Source organism: Branchiostoma belcheri, unplaced genomic scaffold (genome assembly GCF_001625305.1).
Source record: "Branchiostoma belcheri isolate BF01 breed outbred unplaced genomic scaffold, Haploidv18h27 scaffold1, whole genome shotgun sequence".
In the NCBI taxonomy this organism is placed as follows: domain Eukaryota; kingdom Metazoa; phylum Chordata; class Leptocardii; order Amphioxiformes; family Branchiostomatidae; genus Branchiostoma; species Branchiostoma belcheri.
Window position 1 is genome coordinate 6,570,707 of NW_017802379.1, and position 17,271 is coordinate 6,587,977.

General features: G+C 39.7%; 3 protein-coding genes across 3 annotated transcripts in view; 1 reads left to right on the top strand and 2 right to left on the bottom strand.

The window, feature by feature from the left end:
- Positions 1–824: 824 nt before the first annotated feature.
- LOC109462202 (beta,beta-carotene 15,15'-dioxygenase-like) lies at positions 825–5,987 on the bottom strand. Its single transcript, XM_019758730.1, has 10 exons — positions 5,866–5,987; positions 5,250–5,383; positions 4,698–4,848; positions 4,206–4,347; positions 3,499–3,713; positions 2,677–2,943; positions 2,248–2,350; positions 1,785–1,876; positions 1,454–1,565; positions 825–1,058 (listed from the first exon to the last, which is right to left on the bottom strand). Exons 1-10 carry the CDS (start codon positions 5,893–5,895, stop codon positions 898–900), a joined length of 1,407 nt encoding a protein of 468 aa, XP_019614289.1. The 5' UTR covers positions 5,896–5,987; the 3' UTR covers positions 825–897.
- A 1,905-nt stretch (positions 5,988–7,892) lies between these two features.
- LOC109468292 (Meckel syndrome type 1 protein-like) lies at positions 7,893–16,437 on the bottom strand. Its single transcript, XM_019766549.1, has 20 exons — positions 16,325–16,437; positions 15,708–15,820; positions 15,232–15,293; positions 14,513–14,668; positions 13,957–14,051; positions 13,418–13,549; positions 12,886–12,928; positions 12,675–12,762; positions 12,495–12,540; positions 12,286–12,322; positions 11,974–12,030; positions 11,773–11,815; positions 11,274–11,336; positions 10,675–10,745; positions 10,481–10,544; positions 10,088–10,195; positions 9,407–9,623; positions 8,776–8,835; positions 8,434–8,471; positions 7,893–8,281 (listed from the first exon to the last, which is right to left on the bottom strand). Exons 1-20 carry the CDS (start codon positions 16,396–16,398, stop codon positions 8,208–8,210), a joined length of 1,641 nt encoding a protein of 546 aa, XP_019622108.1. The 5' UTR covers positions 16,399–16,437; the 3' UTR covers positions 7,893–8,207.
- Positions 16,438–16,651: 214 nt separating this feature from the next.
- LOC109468150 (tubulin polyglutamylase complex subunit 1-like) overlaps positions 16,652–17,271 on the top strand; it is a 12,312-nt gene continuing 11,692 nt past the window's right edge. The window contains exons 1-2 of the mRNA XM_019766397.1: positions 16,652–16,735; positions 16,959–17,049. Of these exons, the coding sequence (XP_019621956.1) occupies positions 16,669–16,735; positions 16,959–17,049 (158 nt within the window). The 5' untranslated portion in view covers positions 16,652–16,668. The remainder of the gene's footprint in view (positions 16,736–16,958; positions 17,050–17,271) is intronic.

The following is a 17,271-nucleotide window of genomic DNA, read 5'->3' on the forward strand; positions in this document are numbered from 1 at the left end:
TTTATCATGATAAATATGCCTTTCATGACAGAAGCGAGTCTGCATACAGTAGTTTAATGACTAGATTGTGTTGACTTCACAACTATTTTGCATTGAATAAAGGTTATTCAAGAAGAGTATTATATAATGAAAAAGAGGGTACTTGAAACAATAAAAAAAGTACTGAGGAAAATATGGGGTAATATTATTAGATTATACATAGTTTATTACCTATATAATCAATGTAATAAAAGTCTAAGTTTTTTGTTCTTATCAGCAAGCTGAATTTGTTACATATATACTTCAATTGTCTGAAATATTTAAAAAGCATTAATATCATTTTGCAACAAATCTGTATCCTTATAAGTTAGGGTCTCATTTGCCAGTCTTCCTGTGCCATTTGATATAATGATTAAATAAGCACCTTTTATGGCTGCATATCCAATAAAAAAAGTTTTCTGGAGAGGTTTTGTCTTCTATCACAATAAAATATCCCCAAAATCTAATGGATATATTGATATTTATAGCATTCATAACTGCAATTGGCAAGATTCCTATGTTTGGCTCTCATAGGTTTTCTGTTTCTTTTAAATGGTTCTCCCAAGTTTTGTGTCATTAGCAACAAAATCTGACCCAGGAAAGGCACTGTTAGGCCACACCAACTTTTAATCAAACCACTGCATTGATAGATGGAAAAACTGTTAAAACTCTGACGAGAAGGGGCTTCTTTCAACTGTTGGGGCCCAAATTTGAGTATTTTGGAGTTGATCCAAGGCTGAAATGTTTTTTTTTTCAAATCAGAAAAAATGAAGCGGGCAAATCCGTGATCCAACATATTAAATTGGTGTGGCCTTGTGGCTCTGAACAGTTTAACTGAAGTTGAACAGTTGATTACAGTTGTTACAGACTGTAGCCAGTCTACATGTTGGCCACATAGATCCCGTGGGTCTGCATGGGGACTTTGTTGGGTTGGGAGAGCTCAGCCCTGCCCAGCTCAGTGAAGGTCTTCCCATCCAGGACCAGCAGGAAGCAGGTGGACTTCCCCTCGCCCGCCCTTATAACAGCAGACAGCACAACACCTGAGACAACACAGAAGTGCACCCTGGAGGAATCTGCTGGAACTGCAGTCTTATGTTCCTCTGTATGCCCCACCACCTAACCCAAAGCAAGTATCACCACACCTGAGAAGTACAAAGGTGTGGTGGCTGGTTTCGTATGTGCCTGTCATGCCACCTGTTGGAGTGTGCAGGAACTGCAGCCTGAGTCTTTGATAGATCCTACTACAGACCTTTTCATGCAAAATGTAAAGGGCTACAACACTGTAAGTTGTACAACAATGCACAATTTAAAATGCAAAATGTAAAAAAAGAAATAAATCACTGTATGCGTTGGTAACAGATACAAATACAAAACTTGGTTACTGTGTTCCCTGGATATAAATGTAAAATTATGATATACAATAATAAAAATATACCATCGTCTTCTGAGGTGGGGTTAGGTGCCTCCACAAACACAGGTTCTGCAGTGTAACAGTTCTCCTCAGACCAGTAGATCTTCTCTTTGGTCTCTGTATCCACCTTCACCAGCTAAGAAAGGTGGGGGAGGGGGGCAAGATTAGGTTATTAGTCTAAAAAGTTAAAAACAAAAATCCCATAAAAACCTTTGAAAACTTAATATTCAAATTCAAATGTTCACTGTATGTACTATGTTTTCATGTCCCAAATATCTCCTTCTCCAAAACGTATACAAATAGTTATATATTGTTTTGGTAAACATCATTTTGTTACTGAATGTTGAATACTTACTCTGAAAGGACAAACGTAAACGTCTGTTCCATAGATGTAGCGATACTTCCTCCCATTGTACCTCTCGTTAACTCTGGGCAGGTCAAAGTTTGCTGCAGCAAAAGAATATGAACAGTACAGGTTATTGTGCACAGGTTATTGTTCAAGCAATGAGCAAATTCAATCACTGTGAGTACTGCCTGTTTCAACAGAAAACACAAATTTGACCTTTTCAGCACCAAGGACAGACATGTTACTGCTCACTAACAATGAGCAATGATGTTATGAAGCAAGTTTAAAAAAGAAGAAAGTAAAAAATTTGGATAAGTCCAATTTCTTGTGTTGGAAATGACAGTTTAAACCTGCTTCAAAAGGAGGTAATTCTGTCGCTGTGAGTAGAGCCTTTTCCAACAGAAAACACAAATTTGTTATTTTCAGCACCAAGGACAGGTATGTTACTGCTCACTAAAAATGTTGTTATTACCATCAGTGAGGATCTCTGGCACACAGTAGATGGAGTCATCCTTTCTGATGGCCGAGGCCAGGGTGCCAGAAAGCTTCACCAGATTCTCATCATCAGGAATGTCCTGTAGGTCACAAATTGCAAGAATTACAGAAACATTTATCAACTAAACATTTGCAAAGCAAATGCATAATGTATACCTTCTCATGTGATCTGCTCTGTTAATTCTTACTCAAGCACATTCATATATATGGTAACAGGAGTCTGAATCTCTCCTGCTATAAAATTGCAACATGATGTAACCTAACACTAGTTACCATGGTGACAGACATATGGTTCAGGTCCTTATTTGTTTTGAGAAAAAGAAGAAGAAAAAGAGGAAGAAGAAACAGAGCCAAAACAATATGTTTTTCTTCTGCAAAGGTAAACATAACAATCAAGTAAATTTACCTCAGGAACATTAAGAGGAAGGACAAATCTGGCGATGTAGTTGTCGGTGTCTCCCAGCTTTGCGTTGGCCTCCTCCTTGGACCAGGTGTGCAGGTTGTGCAGGTAAAACTGGAAGACGGCATCCATCTTGGCGAAGGCACACAGGTCCATGACCAGGTGTCCATTGTCTTCGTAGGCGTTGATGTGGTGGAATGTCATCATGGCGTCTGCTGTGTACTTAGTGGTCCGGATCTTCCCTGTGGCCTTTTCTATCACATGAAACTGGGTCTGTGAAAAAGAGAAGAACACATTTAAAGAAACGTCATGGCAAAAAATATGCATGTATTTTGGGACTTTTGTTGACTGTGTGCATTTCCTGCAATCCAAATATCGACAATGCCATACAAACTCAGTCCTGTTATTTTTCTCCAGATCTGTGGGATTGCAAGGCAGTATGGGTAAAGGGGTGAAGTTTAGTTTCCTCTATTGCCTTGTTTGGTTAAAGTAGTAATTTTAGGAATAATCAAAGTTTCACAAATTTGTCCTTTTCAGCACCAAGGACAGGTATATTATTGCGCACTAACAATGATGTATTTAACATTCAGAGGGAATACACCTATTATCTACAGATATGTCAAAATCCACACTTCATTCTTAGACTTAAAGAAAATGCTAATTTTTCCTTTTCAGCACTAAGGACAGGCATATTCTTGCTCAATAACAATGAGTAGTGGTGTATTAACATTCAGAGGGAATACTACCTACATGTATGTCAAGTTGCACACTTTATTCTAGAAAATGATGAAGATGACCCAACTGTATCTAAGCTAGTTCTATACTCACAGGAATCTCCTTGTGAAACTGGAAGGCCCAGTCCACACCGTAGCCAAAGATGGGACCTGCCATGATCTTCAGCACGTTCAGGTAAAACGGCTGCTCCACGAAGACAAAGTAGTTCTCCGTCATGGCGAAGCTGTGGAAGTAGTTTGGGAAGGCGCCATACTTCTGGGGGATCTTGGCGATGATGGAGGCTTTCTGGAGGGGGTTCTCTACTTCACCTGGGGTCGGGTACATGTGTAAGAAGACACCAGCATCAGCATGGGAAATCACCCTCCCCTTAGATTTAAAAAGATATACAATAGTACTTAGCACCAAGGACATCCTTGTTCTGTTGAACTAGTTACTGAGAGTAGTAATTTAGGGTAAATAACACTCACTGAAGCAACCCTGCCTCTGAACCAAAAACCCAAAAGGTGAAAATTTTGAATCTTAAAGTGCTGACATCAATATGACATATTGAGAATATGATTATGAATTGAGAATATGGTTGATCTACAGTGTGCAACAGGCTTTAAATGCCTCATTCTAAAGACTGCAATCCTTTTATGTGTGCATGCAAGTTGGAAGACTAACAATGGCTTTAATCGATTCAAAATTTTCACCTTTTCTAGTAAGGGTTGGCAGGGTTGCGAACCAGCTAGCTGGACTCCAAATGCTAATGAAATGTCAACAACCTGACTTGCTACAATATGAATGAAACTCCTCCCTACCCTTATCAGGAGGAGGGATCTTGATGAGACAGTACCCCCCGTTCTTCCCGTAGGTCGTTCCCATGTTGTACACGGTTCCGTCTGTGTCATTCTGAGCGTGTGCAGTGGCTCCATTCACTGCCACGTACTTCTGGTAGTCCACCTAGAAATATCATAATAACATTAACTAGAAGGTAAATATCGTGGTAATATTTGCAAAGCATGCATAATATTTACCTTTGCACATGGTCTGCTCTGTTGATTCTTACTCAAACACATTTTTACATATATGGTGACAAGAGTCAAAATCCCTCCTGCTATAAAATTGCAACATGACGTAACCCTACACTAGTTACCATAGTGACAGACGTCTGGTTCAGGTCGGTCACTGACCGTATTTGTTTGGAGAAGAAGAAGAAGAAACTAATAATTTAAGTTTTCTTCTTCTTTCTTCTTCTAATATATAAACTGGAGAAAATTCCCTATAAAAAATAAATAAAGGTAAATTGTTACCTTCAACTTGCCAGAGTCCAGGGTTCTGGGATCCACTTTGCGTATGTACGGGAGTTCAGTGTGTGCGTAGTACTCCTCCCCAACCTGCATCAAATGGACGTTCCCGTTGTCTGTCCTGGGTCTGGACATGGGGGTGAAATAGGAGAACAGCCTGCAGGGAATAAAAACATCAGAAAGTCAACAAGTTGGATACCCTGTCATTACTAGGGATGCTTAAAGCACATCATCAGAATGCACTGCACCCGTAATGTATTGTGCATAGGCCATAGCACTTTGGCAGATGGTCATACTATCATATCATTTAATATGGTGACAGGAGTCTAAATCCCTCCTGCTATAAAATGGCAACATGATGTAACCCAACACCAGTTACCATGGTGATAGATGTCTGGTTCAGGTCATTGACCTTATTTGTTTGGAGAAGAAGAAGAGGAAGAAGAAACAGAACAAAAACAATATGTTTTCCTTTGGCGAAGGTAAACATAACAATTACTTGTATCAGGGAACCAGTATAGTCAGGTGTAAATACATCAATATAACTAGTTTGTTCACCTGGAGAAGATGCTCTTGCAGGGATCAGGGTAGGCAGTTGTGCCAAACTCTGACATGACGATCCTCTTCTGTTCCAGTCCCTGTACGTACGCATCGCTGCGTAGGAACTTACTCTGGTATGTCACATCTCCATTCTACAGGTAGAAACATTGTTTGATACATAATCTGCATAACCAACAATGCTTACTTAGTACAATGTAATACACATAGCTGGCATCCATGACTTTTTTTTAAAATTCTGGTTCCAGAAATATTTCATTTTAGCTATTCTATGACTACTGGAAATTGTGACTACTGGAAACTTCTGTAAGATATCTAGTAATAGGTAATCTTTTCAAATATTGTACTAAACAAAAGTGTAATCCTAGGAGACAAATACGGCACCTTGGTTGCTCTAAATAATTTTCTTCTGGTTTTGTCATTGAATATCAGTCATTATCACACTGCTCTGTAGTATCAGTCACCTAATCGGTTTGTCACAATTTTTGTCACAATTGTCCACCTTACCTTTAAATAATTTTCGCTACTTTTGGAGTTGTTTTCTATTGTAACACTTTCTGAACTTAAAAACAAACAAACTTTTTTGTCAATGCCTACTAGGTGACACTGGCCTTACCTGAATGTGAAACTTGTGGATGAGAGCCATGCCATCAAACCAGTGTCTGTACTTCTGTTCTCCCTGTTCAAACTTGCCAGGACTGTTCCTCAGGAGGGACCCACTCAGCCATTTGGGGATCTTTCCTGGGAGCAACAGAACAATGGATTGAATAATGATTCTATGTTAGGATAGATGGAAAGAAATGGAAACCAAGCATGGAGACTATTTTATGTAAAATTTAATTGGCAAGTAAGGATAAATACATATACATATATATATATATATATAGTAGTAATGTAGAAAAAATGTATTGATATTGAGTCTTTATATGTATAAGAGTACAAATAATGATCACATAAAGTAGAATATCATAATTTTTCATGCCAACAATTTGATAACTGGTAAGTTTTTTGTACTGTTCTTCACATATAATTAACATTTCTGTATCTTCTCATATTCACTCCCCCTTTGATACTTTTATCCCATTCCTTATCTTGTGCAAATAGATTTTGCTATTTTTGCTTGGCTATTACACTAGTCTAGAGTACAAAATACAATGTACTTTGATCTGAGTGACCTACAGTAGTTGATAATCTAATCGCGTGTACTAAATGTACAACTCACCTGTTACCTTTGTAGGTATCGGCTGCGGAGTCTCCTCACATGTTTTAAAGACCTCTTTCATAGCCATGACTACGGAGTATGGACTCAAATACCGCTGCTAGAATATATCTGAAAAGGGGTTCGTCAAGAAAAGAAGTACATACATTTTTTATTGAAAATAAAATTCAGGCAAGGAAAAGGTAACACAGCACACAACATAGAAAAACAGTGCACAAATGATAGATAACGCACTTTGGACAGCCTAGCCTGATCCGTCTGAAATAAAATTACAAGGTGCCTGTATCAAATTAAAGCCTTAAACGTTGAATGTCACTGCCCGATAGTGGTCTAGATAATGATCAAGGTTATACAATAGGGCTTCAGTACTGGCACGACGCAACAGTGCTGACTTAGAAGTTACATGTACGTAAGCGACTCTTGTAAGTTTTTAAGGAATTAAACGTAACGAAACTTGAATTCAGGTATTACCTGGCTTCATTCACAATGTACGGCAGAATTAGATCGAGAGTACCATGGATCGGTCACGGCTACGTGCGAGTAAGCATAGATTTTTAAGTCCTCAAGTGGTTGGAGCAAGCTGACGAACAGCTCCAGGAGCTATATTAAGCTTACAAGTCCAAGACCCTCCAAGCTAAGTTGTCTTAGGGTGTCCTACAGTTCAGTCCTTACGTGCACCATACTTACCCGAGGGACCCCACCTTCTTGCGCCGACGTCTGGCCAAGTAAAATTACGGCGAAAGTTGCATAAAAGCCAGGAGCCCGCGGCCGATGAACCCTCCACAACTGAGGTCAGAGTCCGACAGCAATCCATCAATGCGTTACCATAGCGCTGACAGGTGAAGTGGAGGGCGTCTATGGGGGTTTGTGAAGAGTGCCTCGTGGATAAAAGGTCACAAATTTGTTTGTTTCTAACGTTGACGCGAAAGACTCATCATTGCTTTGTTAACTACAATTCTGTTTCGTGGATCTGTTGATACGAGGCATAAGTTCTGAGGTATTGAAAGTGTGAAATGCGTGAGGGCTTAAAACCACATTCACACCCATAATCCAGTTCATAGGGACACCAACCTTAAGCACGTTACGCGTGCTGAATGCTTGTAACAGCTGCCAAAATCAGCAGTTTGTTTTTCCCTTCCTTCTTTTATGATTACGTGTTTCATATCATAACCTTTGACATCTTTTCCTTTTATATCCTTTTATATGAGTTAAGAGCAAAGTTGAAAATGCTTGTCTCAGAAAAAATGTCCAATACATGTATCCACAAAAATTGAGATACATCATTTCCTTTAAACATTTAGGACACAGTTTAAGATTTCGAGAAAGTTGAAGTGGAAAATATTTTATTCTTAAGACAGAATATACTTACAGAATATACAGAGGATCAAAAACAGACCATTGACATATATACATATAGCAGGAGTACCAAAATTTCAATTCCTTCTCAACACTTTAATAACCAGTTCTTTTTCTATAAGCCATTCTTCAGGCAGATATAAGTAGTTGAGCCAAGTGTTTTAATGCTTCACTTGAATAAAACTTGAATATAAAAATCTGTACAGAAAAATAAACTTGAATATTTACATCTAGAACAATATCAGTACACAGCTGTGGATTTCTATTTCCTTGTGTTCCAAACTACAAAGACTTTTCAGTCATATGTTCTTCATGTACTGTTACAAAATGGCATCGAACAAGGCTGTATAATTAACACTTGAATGAAGTTGACAGCCTAACAACTATGTTGCACCCATGGTGCTGGCCAAATTTTCCCTGGCACTCTGCATTCTCTTCCTGGCCTTCTGGAAGGCATCTGCAAAAAGAAAGAAATAATGAGTCCAAGTTTATTTAGCATTAGATTCTGGTATGTTCTAAAGGTATCTTTTGAATAGGCTACTGTAACAACATATGGGCAACAGTGATGGTAAAATACATGTAATTCAGATATACAAGATAGTCACTTACCTAACACATTCATGATGTTACTCTGTGCACTCATGCCACTGGGAAGATAGAACATGAATAAATTCAATACAGCATGATTGTCTCAACTTACACTGCCAGTGTAATACATTATAGGCCATAATATATACACATACCACTGGCAAAGTATACTGAGGGTAAGTTGTAGCCAGGGGTATAGTCTGGCCTGTTAGATTGGTAGCACAGGTTAACATACAGACATTTAACATATACCATAGATCAAACAAGTGTCCAAAATAAGTATAACATGAAGCAGACATAAAGCAATATTTCTTACACTGCTTTTTGTGTCTGCATGGATAATTTTATGTGAAAAATACCCACCCCAGTCTGTCTAGTAGAGTGGCTGTCTTTCTCTTCTTTGTTGTCGTCTCCAAGAATGCCCTGAGATGAGAAAAGAGACAGTGACTGTTACACCGGGGGTGACTCTAGCTTCTCAGACAATTGCAAGGGCTCCTTCTCCAAAAGAACTGTAATCCCTACTAATCATCATTGAGAATAGAATTCACAGCTAGACTGTGGTCCAGAAGCTGGACTACTATCCACTAGACTACATGTTATCTTGTAGTCTAACAAACTACAGAATTTATGAAATGTTTGACAAAATCAAAATCTCCATAGCACAACACCCCACCCTAAGTACCTAATACCAGCCCAGAAGAGAACAAGAAATAGCCATGCCTTCAAGGACCAAAGTTACCAACCAAGGATTGAGGCATTCAAGAATTCATTCTTTCCCAGAACTATCGCAGAGTAGAACTCGCTGTCACCAAGTACAGTAGGGGCATTGTCACTAGATAGCTTTAAACAAAGTCTAGAGTTAGATGTTCAAGGGTTAGGTGTAACAAGTTGATCGGTGTAATGTAGCCAGCTTCCGCCACGCCGCATGCCTGCGAAGCTGGTGTGTTATACCGGCTATACAGATACAGATACCCCAGTCACTACATGTACTTACTGACTCTGCTGTACACAGTACAGTTTGATCTGAATACTGCCTGACGATTCTGTACGAAAGCCGAACTTGCTGAGTCTCTGTCCATCAAACGTGGTCGGTACGGCGGTGTACGTCGGGTCCTCCAGCTCTGGTGATCCTCCGATGAAGAATCTCCTCATGGGGTCCACCAGACTGTTACCCACCGGTCTCCAAGTGTGGACAGTCTTGTGGTGAACACCTAGCAACAATGACAAGCACCAATACATACATGTTCTTTTATGGATACTGCTGTGTTCTAGTTTGTCTAATAAGGAGGTTATGCTTTCAGAAGAGTTGGTTGGTTGGTTGGTTGGTTGGTTGATTGATTGATTGATTGATTGATGAAGAAGGTAAGTAGACAATGATGTTGGTAAGCCTTTCTGTATGTCAAAATAGAGCACACTATTGTCTCCACAAGAGGACATTGCAGAAAAAAAGGTTATGTTTTCAAAAGAAGAGGTTGGTTGGTGAAGGTAAGCAGATATGATGGATATGATGAAGAAATGGCATGGGCCCAAATTTAGAAACTTTCTTGATCTTTAACAATTGCATGATGGCCAATTTCACCACCATGCCACCTTGGTGGAGGTATACATTTCTTAAGAGTGGTATAAACTTTCTTCCTCCTTAATTTTTTCCCACTATACATGTAGATGTGCATACCTGGAGCTGAGGGCACCCCACAGTACCCGTACCCCTCTGTACGGTACCTCTGCCAGGAGTCTACAGACAGGACTTGGAGAAACAGGAGCGGCCACTGGGGCATGTCATCTGGAAGGGAGCACCGATCATAACATGCTATTACTTCACAAAGCCGTACCAAAAGACACGAACTGTCATTCTTTCCGAAAGCGATTAAGCTGTATAATTTTAAGAACTGAACTCTGTTGATCATGATTGTTTCGTATTTTGTCAACTAGGTATATGCTATATATGCTTTAACCATATTCTTAATGTCAAGGGCCCTTTTTTGTTTTTTAAAACATTAAAATGTTTTTAAAGCATTAAAATGCAGGTTTGACTGTATACACTAAATCACAACATACAAATTCCTACCTTCTGTTTCATTTCTGAAGAAAACCTCATACTCAAAAGGATAGGAGAAGTAGGCCACATTATCCTGTGAAAAAAGTAGATTTAAGTTAGCTAACCCATGAATGCTTTATCTCAAACTGAATAAGGGTTTGTCCAAAGCACAGTGCACCATTGAAAAATCCTAAAAGTCGTCATAACAGGCAGATTGTTCTTACCTTGCCCTCCACTTTAGTGGTAACAGTGTGGGTGACTCCTGATAACTGCTGCCCATGGTCTGATGTCCAATCTGGAGTGAGGAAATAAATAAAACAGTTGAGTCATAAATTATGGTAAAATCAGGTTCTGACATTTCTGTAAAGGTTAGCAGAAAACCATTTCAATATTGCAATAGACAATTATGTTCAGCACCAAGGACAGGTGTGTTTGCCTGTGTGTATATGGCGTTCAGCACCAAGGACAGGTGTGTTTGCCTGTATGTATATGGCGTTCAGCACCAAGAACAGGTGTGTTTGCCTGTGTGTGGATGGCGTTCAGCACCAAGGACAGGTGTGTTTGCCTGTGTGTGAATGGTGTTCAGCACCAAGGACAGGTATGTTTGCCTGTGTGTGGATGGTGTTCAGCACCAAGGACAGGTGTGTTTGCCTGTGTGTGGATGGTGTTCAGCACCAAGGACAGGTATGTTTGCCTGTGTGTGGATGGCGTTCAGCACCAAGGACAGGTGTGTTTTCTTATGTGTGGGTTAAGTTTAAACAAAAAATCTATCTGTTTGGCGGCTGTACTTAATTTGTAATGAGAAAAAAAGTAAAGGTCTTACTTTTTGGTAGTTCCAGGAAGAAATTGATGTGTAGGTTGTCATACTCAAAGTTTCTTGCTGAAACTGTAACACATAAAACAAAGCCAACTGGGTAATTGAAGGTTTGCTCCCGCTACAATGTTCGGAGCAGACTGCTGCAGGATATGAATGTCGAGAGGTGGGCCAGTGTAGATAGCAGATGAGTGTATTGTAAAATGAGCAACTTTCTTCAGATCAGCATTTTGTGCCGGTTTGTTTTTTTGGCCTTACATCATGTCTTTGCTAGATTTCATGTCAATTTTCCCCAAAGACAGCCCACAGTTTCTAATTAACAATTTTACATACATTGTACAATGATTTTTCTTGGTTTTGCCATTTTGATTAACCTGTAATTAACTTCAGTAGTCATTTGATTAACCTGTAGCAAACTAAAGTGGTCATTTGGCTGAGAACTCTGTAGGTTACAATGTTAGGTAGCTGACAGAAGGTTAAAGGTACAGGAATGGAGTGTTTTAGTCACCTATTTCTCCATACAGGTTCAATCTCAGGATTCCTGGAGGTGGCTGAAATAAGGAAAAATATATCAGTCTCCAGTGGAATGTATGAGTGCTATGACATTGAAACCTTAATTGTGAAAATATGTGAAAAGCTTTTATTTACTTTTAAAGTATAGAGAAAATAAATCTGGTTTACACAACATGTGCAATGATGATATACAAACCATTTCAAACTGTTCCCCCACACTGGCTGCTAGTGTCTCAATGTGTTTGGCATACAGCTGTAAAGGGGAAGTGAAAGACATTGGTTTTGCACTGGCAAAATTGGAAAGATATCAGTCTTCCCCTTTAAAAATACTTGTGCTTCTGTTGATTGTTTTTCATACTAACATCAAATATATTACAAGGGACACTACTAATCCTAATGTTTTATATTTGAACCAAAACTATACATTACTTAACAAGTAGACAAGTAATCAGTAAGGTAACAATAGCATCTGCCTGGAATATCTAGTATGATACAATTCAAGTCTTACCTCTTTATACATCTTATGTTCTCTATCCTGTTCTTGGCTGTCAACAAAAAAAGAAAAGCAGGCTTGTTTGTAAACAATGTTTCTACAGATACAATGCATACAAATATCATTCAACCTACTGAATGCTCTACAAAATATGTAAAGTTGCAATGTATTCTAATTAACATTCATGTACAATAAGATTCTTAAAAAAGACGTAATATATTCACCTGCTCATAGGCTTTGACACATGCTGCAGTGTGTATTCATAAATTTCTGAAAAAAGAAAGTCAAAACTGGTCATGTTGATATTACAAATATGAAAGGATCCACTGAAATGGGATAATACACATGATATTGATGATGTATCAGTTTTAGATTAGATCAAATGAACAAATAAACAAACAAACCTTTTCTCTCTCCCTCTGTCTCCAGCCTATAAGGCCCTCGACTGCGGTTAAAGTCAGGCTTAATGCTGATGACACCATTGTTGTCTACCTGTGGAATGGGAAATAAAGTTGGAAATTCGGCAACTGAAAAGTTAGTAAAAACACTACATGTATTTACCAAAACACTTAGGGACAGATTTAAAACATACTTACAAGTGAAAGAGGAACATACCTGTATTGAGCAGAGGACATATTCATCTGACAGTTCAGGAGTCCTGTTAGAGAAGATATGATATCGATATCTGTTAAATATTTCTTTAAAATGTGTCTTATACATGTATATAACAGGTTTAGGGGTATGATGATGATGATAACAGGGTCTTACTAACTATAATTATTTCTGTTGATGAAGGTTAGACATCCAGGTAAACAATACTCATAGGTGTGACATCCACCACTCTTCTTCAGCGTCACCAATTAACTAACAGAGCTCGTTAATCCGGAAATTATCTCCGTAATTATCCAGTAGCAGAGTTTGAATTTCCTGAGAAATTTTCAAGACATAGATTGACATTCACCAAAAAGCAGTTACTCAAGCAAATGGATCCAGTTGCTTGAGTAACTGCTTTTTGGCGTATCGTATTACATGTACCTGGGTGTCTAACCTTCATCGACGCATTGATTGACATTGTCAAATATAATTCATCTTCTTTCTAGGTATAGTCATTTGCCTGTTCCTTGCTACCCTGGGACAGAGAACTGACCTGTTCCTGGCACTGAGATCAGCCATGATGTACATGGTCTGCTGCGGGGTGTTGATGACGTGGTTGTTACGGAGGAAGTCTTCTGTCGGCTTCATGTTCACCAAGTTCTTGTTCCTCGGAATGTTTCCTCCTCTACAACATGGACAGTAGAAATGATTCAGCTAGATGTTTATAATGTTTACATAATGTTTACCTTCACATGGTCTAGCCCAACAATCTACTGCTGCTTATTCTTACATAAACACATTCATATATGGTAACCAGCCCCTCCAACTCTCTCCTACCACTTGCTACATAATGTAATCCAACACCAGAGGGTATCTGCTACAGCACCAGATAACATGGAAAGCTGTCTGGTCCAGGTCATTGACCTTATATGTTTGGAACAGAAAAAGGAGAAACAGAGTAAAAACAATGTGGTTCCTCCTGTAAAGGTAAACATAACAACTTTTTGTTCACAGAAAGAAAACAGCAATGGCACTCAGGCTGAAACAAAAACAGCATTTGTAACGTGGTAAGATATGAGGCAGCTGTGTCACCTGTCTGCAGCTGCCTGCCTGCGCCTGCGCACCTGGCTCATCCGGTCCACCAGGAACGACTGCTCCTCATTGGGCGATGTCGTCATTGTCTCATACTGAGGACAGAAGAACAATCACTATACCCTAGCCTCACTGTCAGATTCTGGTGCAATGTATTTCCTAAAATTATGAATATAAAAAACCTGACTACAGTTTGTGCGGTAATTGAATAACTTTTTCACTTTTTATGACAAGACTCAATTACAGCCAGAAAATGGCAAAATAGTAAAAGGGCTTTATCTGTGAACAAGAAAAACTTAATGCATTTAAATGAAGAAAGAACACAACCGTGGTAATCATAGCTATATAGCTATACAGCAATCATGTCACTCCCTCCATTTCCACTTCCACTCCATTCATTTTAAATCCGTTAGTTATTTCATTTCATCTATTATATCTAATCAGGGTACATTTTTGTAAGTACACTCTAGGTACATGTATCCCTGGGTCTGATATTTACACACACAATAACAGCAACAACAAAAGATATTCTTCTTCTATGTGACTCAGATTATACCTCTTCCATGTTAGTGAACCTGTCATGGTCCACGTAGGAGAAAATGCGTTTGTTGGGCCGGCCTCCTTTCTGTTCTAACGACGTCACCTCATGGTTGTACTTCTCGTCTAGGTACGTGAACACATTGTCCTTGTTGCTGTACACATCCATTTCCCTCTGAAGACAACAACACAGGATTTATCAGTAGCATGAATGTACTCAGTAAAGGAGGAATTAGACTTTGGCTATGGCATCGCTTTGTAACCGGGAGGTCGTGAGTTCAAACCCCGGCCGGGTCATACCAAAGACTTTAAAAATGGTACACAGCACATATGAGAAAGAGTGTGGGAAGGTCAAACACACAGCACTACCAGCGGACCAGCCCCCTGCTGTAGTGCATTGCACAACTGTGTCGCCTAAGGGCTACAGAAATGGAGATGGGCACCACCCTACGCTCTGCACAAGGGCATGGGAGACCTTTCTTTTCTTTCTATGGTTATAACTTATAGAAATTAACTACACAAATGGCTTCTTTTTCATGAAATTAATAAGACAGCTAGCTGGGTTGTTCAAGCAATGGCAATGCAGAACTTCCTGAAAATGAAAGTGTGCATATACATGTACATGTAGAAGAATGGCTTTACAATTACAAAGTAACACAAGGATGCCATCTGCCTGAGATGTTGTGAATTACACCTAGTGCTAGTATCTGTATACATGTATATGATTAATGACAATACCTGACTGAATAGCTTCTGCTGCCACTGTAAGGTAAACTCCTCCCTGTCATCTGGGCGTGGTCCTGTGGGCCCCACAAAGGAAATCATTAGACACTGTATCGACACTGGACACAATGTTTATGTCAAGCAAACTTGAAATGACAGAAAAAAATCTAGTTTGGCTAGAATACTTATCAGTTGTAAAATACTAAAGCAAAGGTTAACATTATTTGGCAAATGTAGTGTGACAGTACTGGGGATCGCTATGATCCATTCCAATGGGTCCGAACCTTTTAGTGTAGCTGTAGCGTGCTGCCCGGGTTTGGCACAGGTTCGATTCCCGGTATCCTGGGTTTTTCTTGTTTCTACTCGCTCTTATGTGTTTCACTAGTTCGCACACATGTTTCAGCATGAGATCACAGAACTCTAGTTTTTTCCATTTTCTTCTTGAGTTGTGAGTTTGATTTTATGTGTGCCTATCAGCCTATGATACAGACCCATAGAAGCCCTGCTGCCCATGTCTCCCATCTCCACATTAGTCTGTCCCTCCTGCTGGACCACATTGTGCTGGGGGATGATGGTGGCTGAGGTGATGCGATGGAGGGTCACTCTGGGAGAAACAAGATGTAACAAGTGAGTTAAACTGTCATCAACGAACCGTCACTAACTGCCCAGTCCAATGGGTCTGGACCCTCTGGCCTAGTGGTTAGGACATTGGGATGTGAGCTGACATGGGTTCGATCCCTGAGTCAGCCTTTTAGTGCCTTTTAGTGTCTGGTGTTTCAAAGACAATCAGAGATAGCAGACCTCACCATCTTACCATATGATATTGGGAATGATGTTTGTAATTTGTGTATTAACTGCCATTTCCCTTACATCATATGCATTTTCAATTTACCAGTATCAGTATTACAGTGCATAGCATGGAGGATAAAAAACAAACTTTTTGAATGGGGAGGGGCTAGCTAGTCTTCTAGTAGAGTAGCCGTAACTATGGACGCCATCCACTCTTCTGAAACACGGTCATCATATATTAAATTTCTGAGCTTTTGAACCTATCAAATCTACATCACAAGCCTCCCTGTGTCCCCGTGTGTCTGTCTGACTGACTCACTTGATCCTGAAGTTGTTAATGGGATCTCTGGAGCGGTAATACGCCGTGCTCTTGTCGGTAGACCAGTTGTCCATTTTTCAAGTTTGGTGAAAAAATGTACCCATGATGCATCACGGTCAACGGTTGTTCCAATAAATATAGGGATGATACTTTTTGAAAATCTTTTGAAACAGATAATTTAAAACATAAATTTTCTTTTAGGTAAAAAATTTGTTTATAATTATTATAATTAATATTATGTATTGCATTTAATACCTGTTTTGTCTTGTGTTTTAAACATTCGAATGTTGACCAAACAATGTATTTGTAGGACGCACCCCTTAACCAAATGGTACTAGCCCAAGATGGCGGAAAAAAGGAAGCCAGCCTCCGCTGAGGAGAAGATGCCGGAGTCAAACCGCGACTTTCTCGGTATGTCAGAAAGTTTGGTAGCGCTGACAAGTTTGACATGAGTCCTGATATCCCGTAGTTTATGTTACCGTGTCAAAACCAACGGTATGTTGTTGTAACAATGCGTCGTTCCGAAAAGAAATTGGTGTAGTGTCATGGGATGGAGAGAGGGGGCCGGGCGGTCCATAAAATTTATTATTATATTATAGTTTGAACAAGAATCAGATTTTTCCTTTTTTTGCAGAAAAGACAGCAGTTCGCGGCCTACTGAGAGGTGCAATATCCAAGCTGATAGAAAATCGACCAGAGGACCCAATAGCATTCCTGGCAGAGTAGTAAGTACCTTCACTGTCGCTGTGTGTCAGCAAAGAGCTTGTGATAAACCAGGTAAGCCGAGGTACGGGAGGTGGAGAGTTTCCCGTGCGGGAACTCTGCCACGTGGAGGCACAGTTCCCGCGCGGGAAACTCTCCACGTGGAGCCACGGACTCCCGTACGGGAGATTCACCACTCAGCTCCCAAATGGCAAGCACGGGAACGTCACCATTTCGCGCCAACA

Coding starts and splice junctions, on each gene's coding strand:
- LOC109462202 (XM_019758730.1), bottom strand. CDS start 5,895: ATGGCTCTCATCCACAAGTTTCACATTCAG. Junction 5,384..5,865: donor TCCACAAGTTTCACATTCAG/GTAAGGCCAGTG, acceptor TTCTACCTGTAG/AATGGAGATGTGACATACCA. Junction 1,877..2,247: donor GCCAGAGATCCTCACTGATG/GTAATAACAACA, acceptor CTTTTGCTGCAG/CAAACTTTGACCTGCCCAGA.
- LOC109468292 (XM_019766549.1), bottom strand. CDS start 16,398: ATGGACAACTGGTCTACCGACAAGAGCACGGCGTATTACCGCTCCAGA. Junction 12,929..13,417: donor GATCTCAGTGCCAGGAACAG/GTCAGTTCTCTG, acceptor CTTCTCTAACAG/GACTCCTGAACTGTCAGATG. Junction 8,472..8,775: donor ACTCTACTAGACAGACTGGG/GTGGGTATTTTT, acceptor CTATCTTCCCAG/TGGCATGAGTGCACAGAGTA.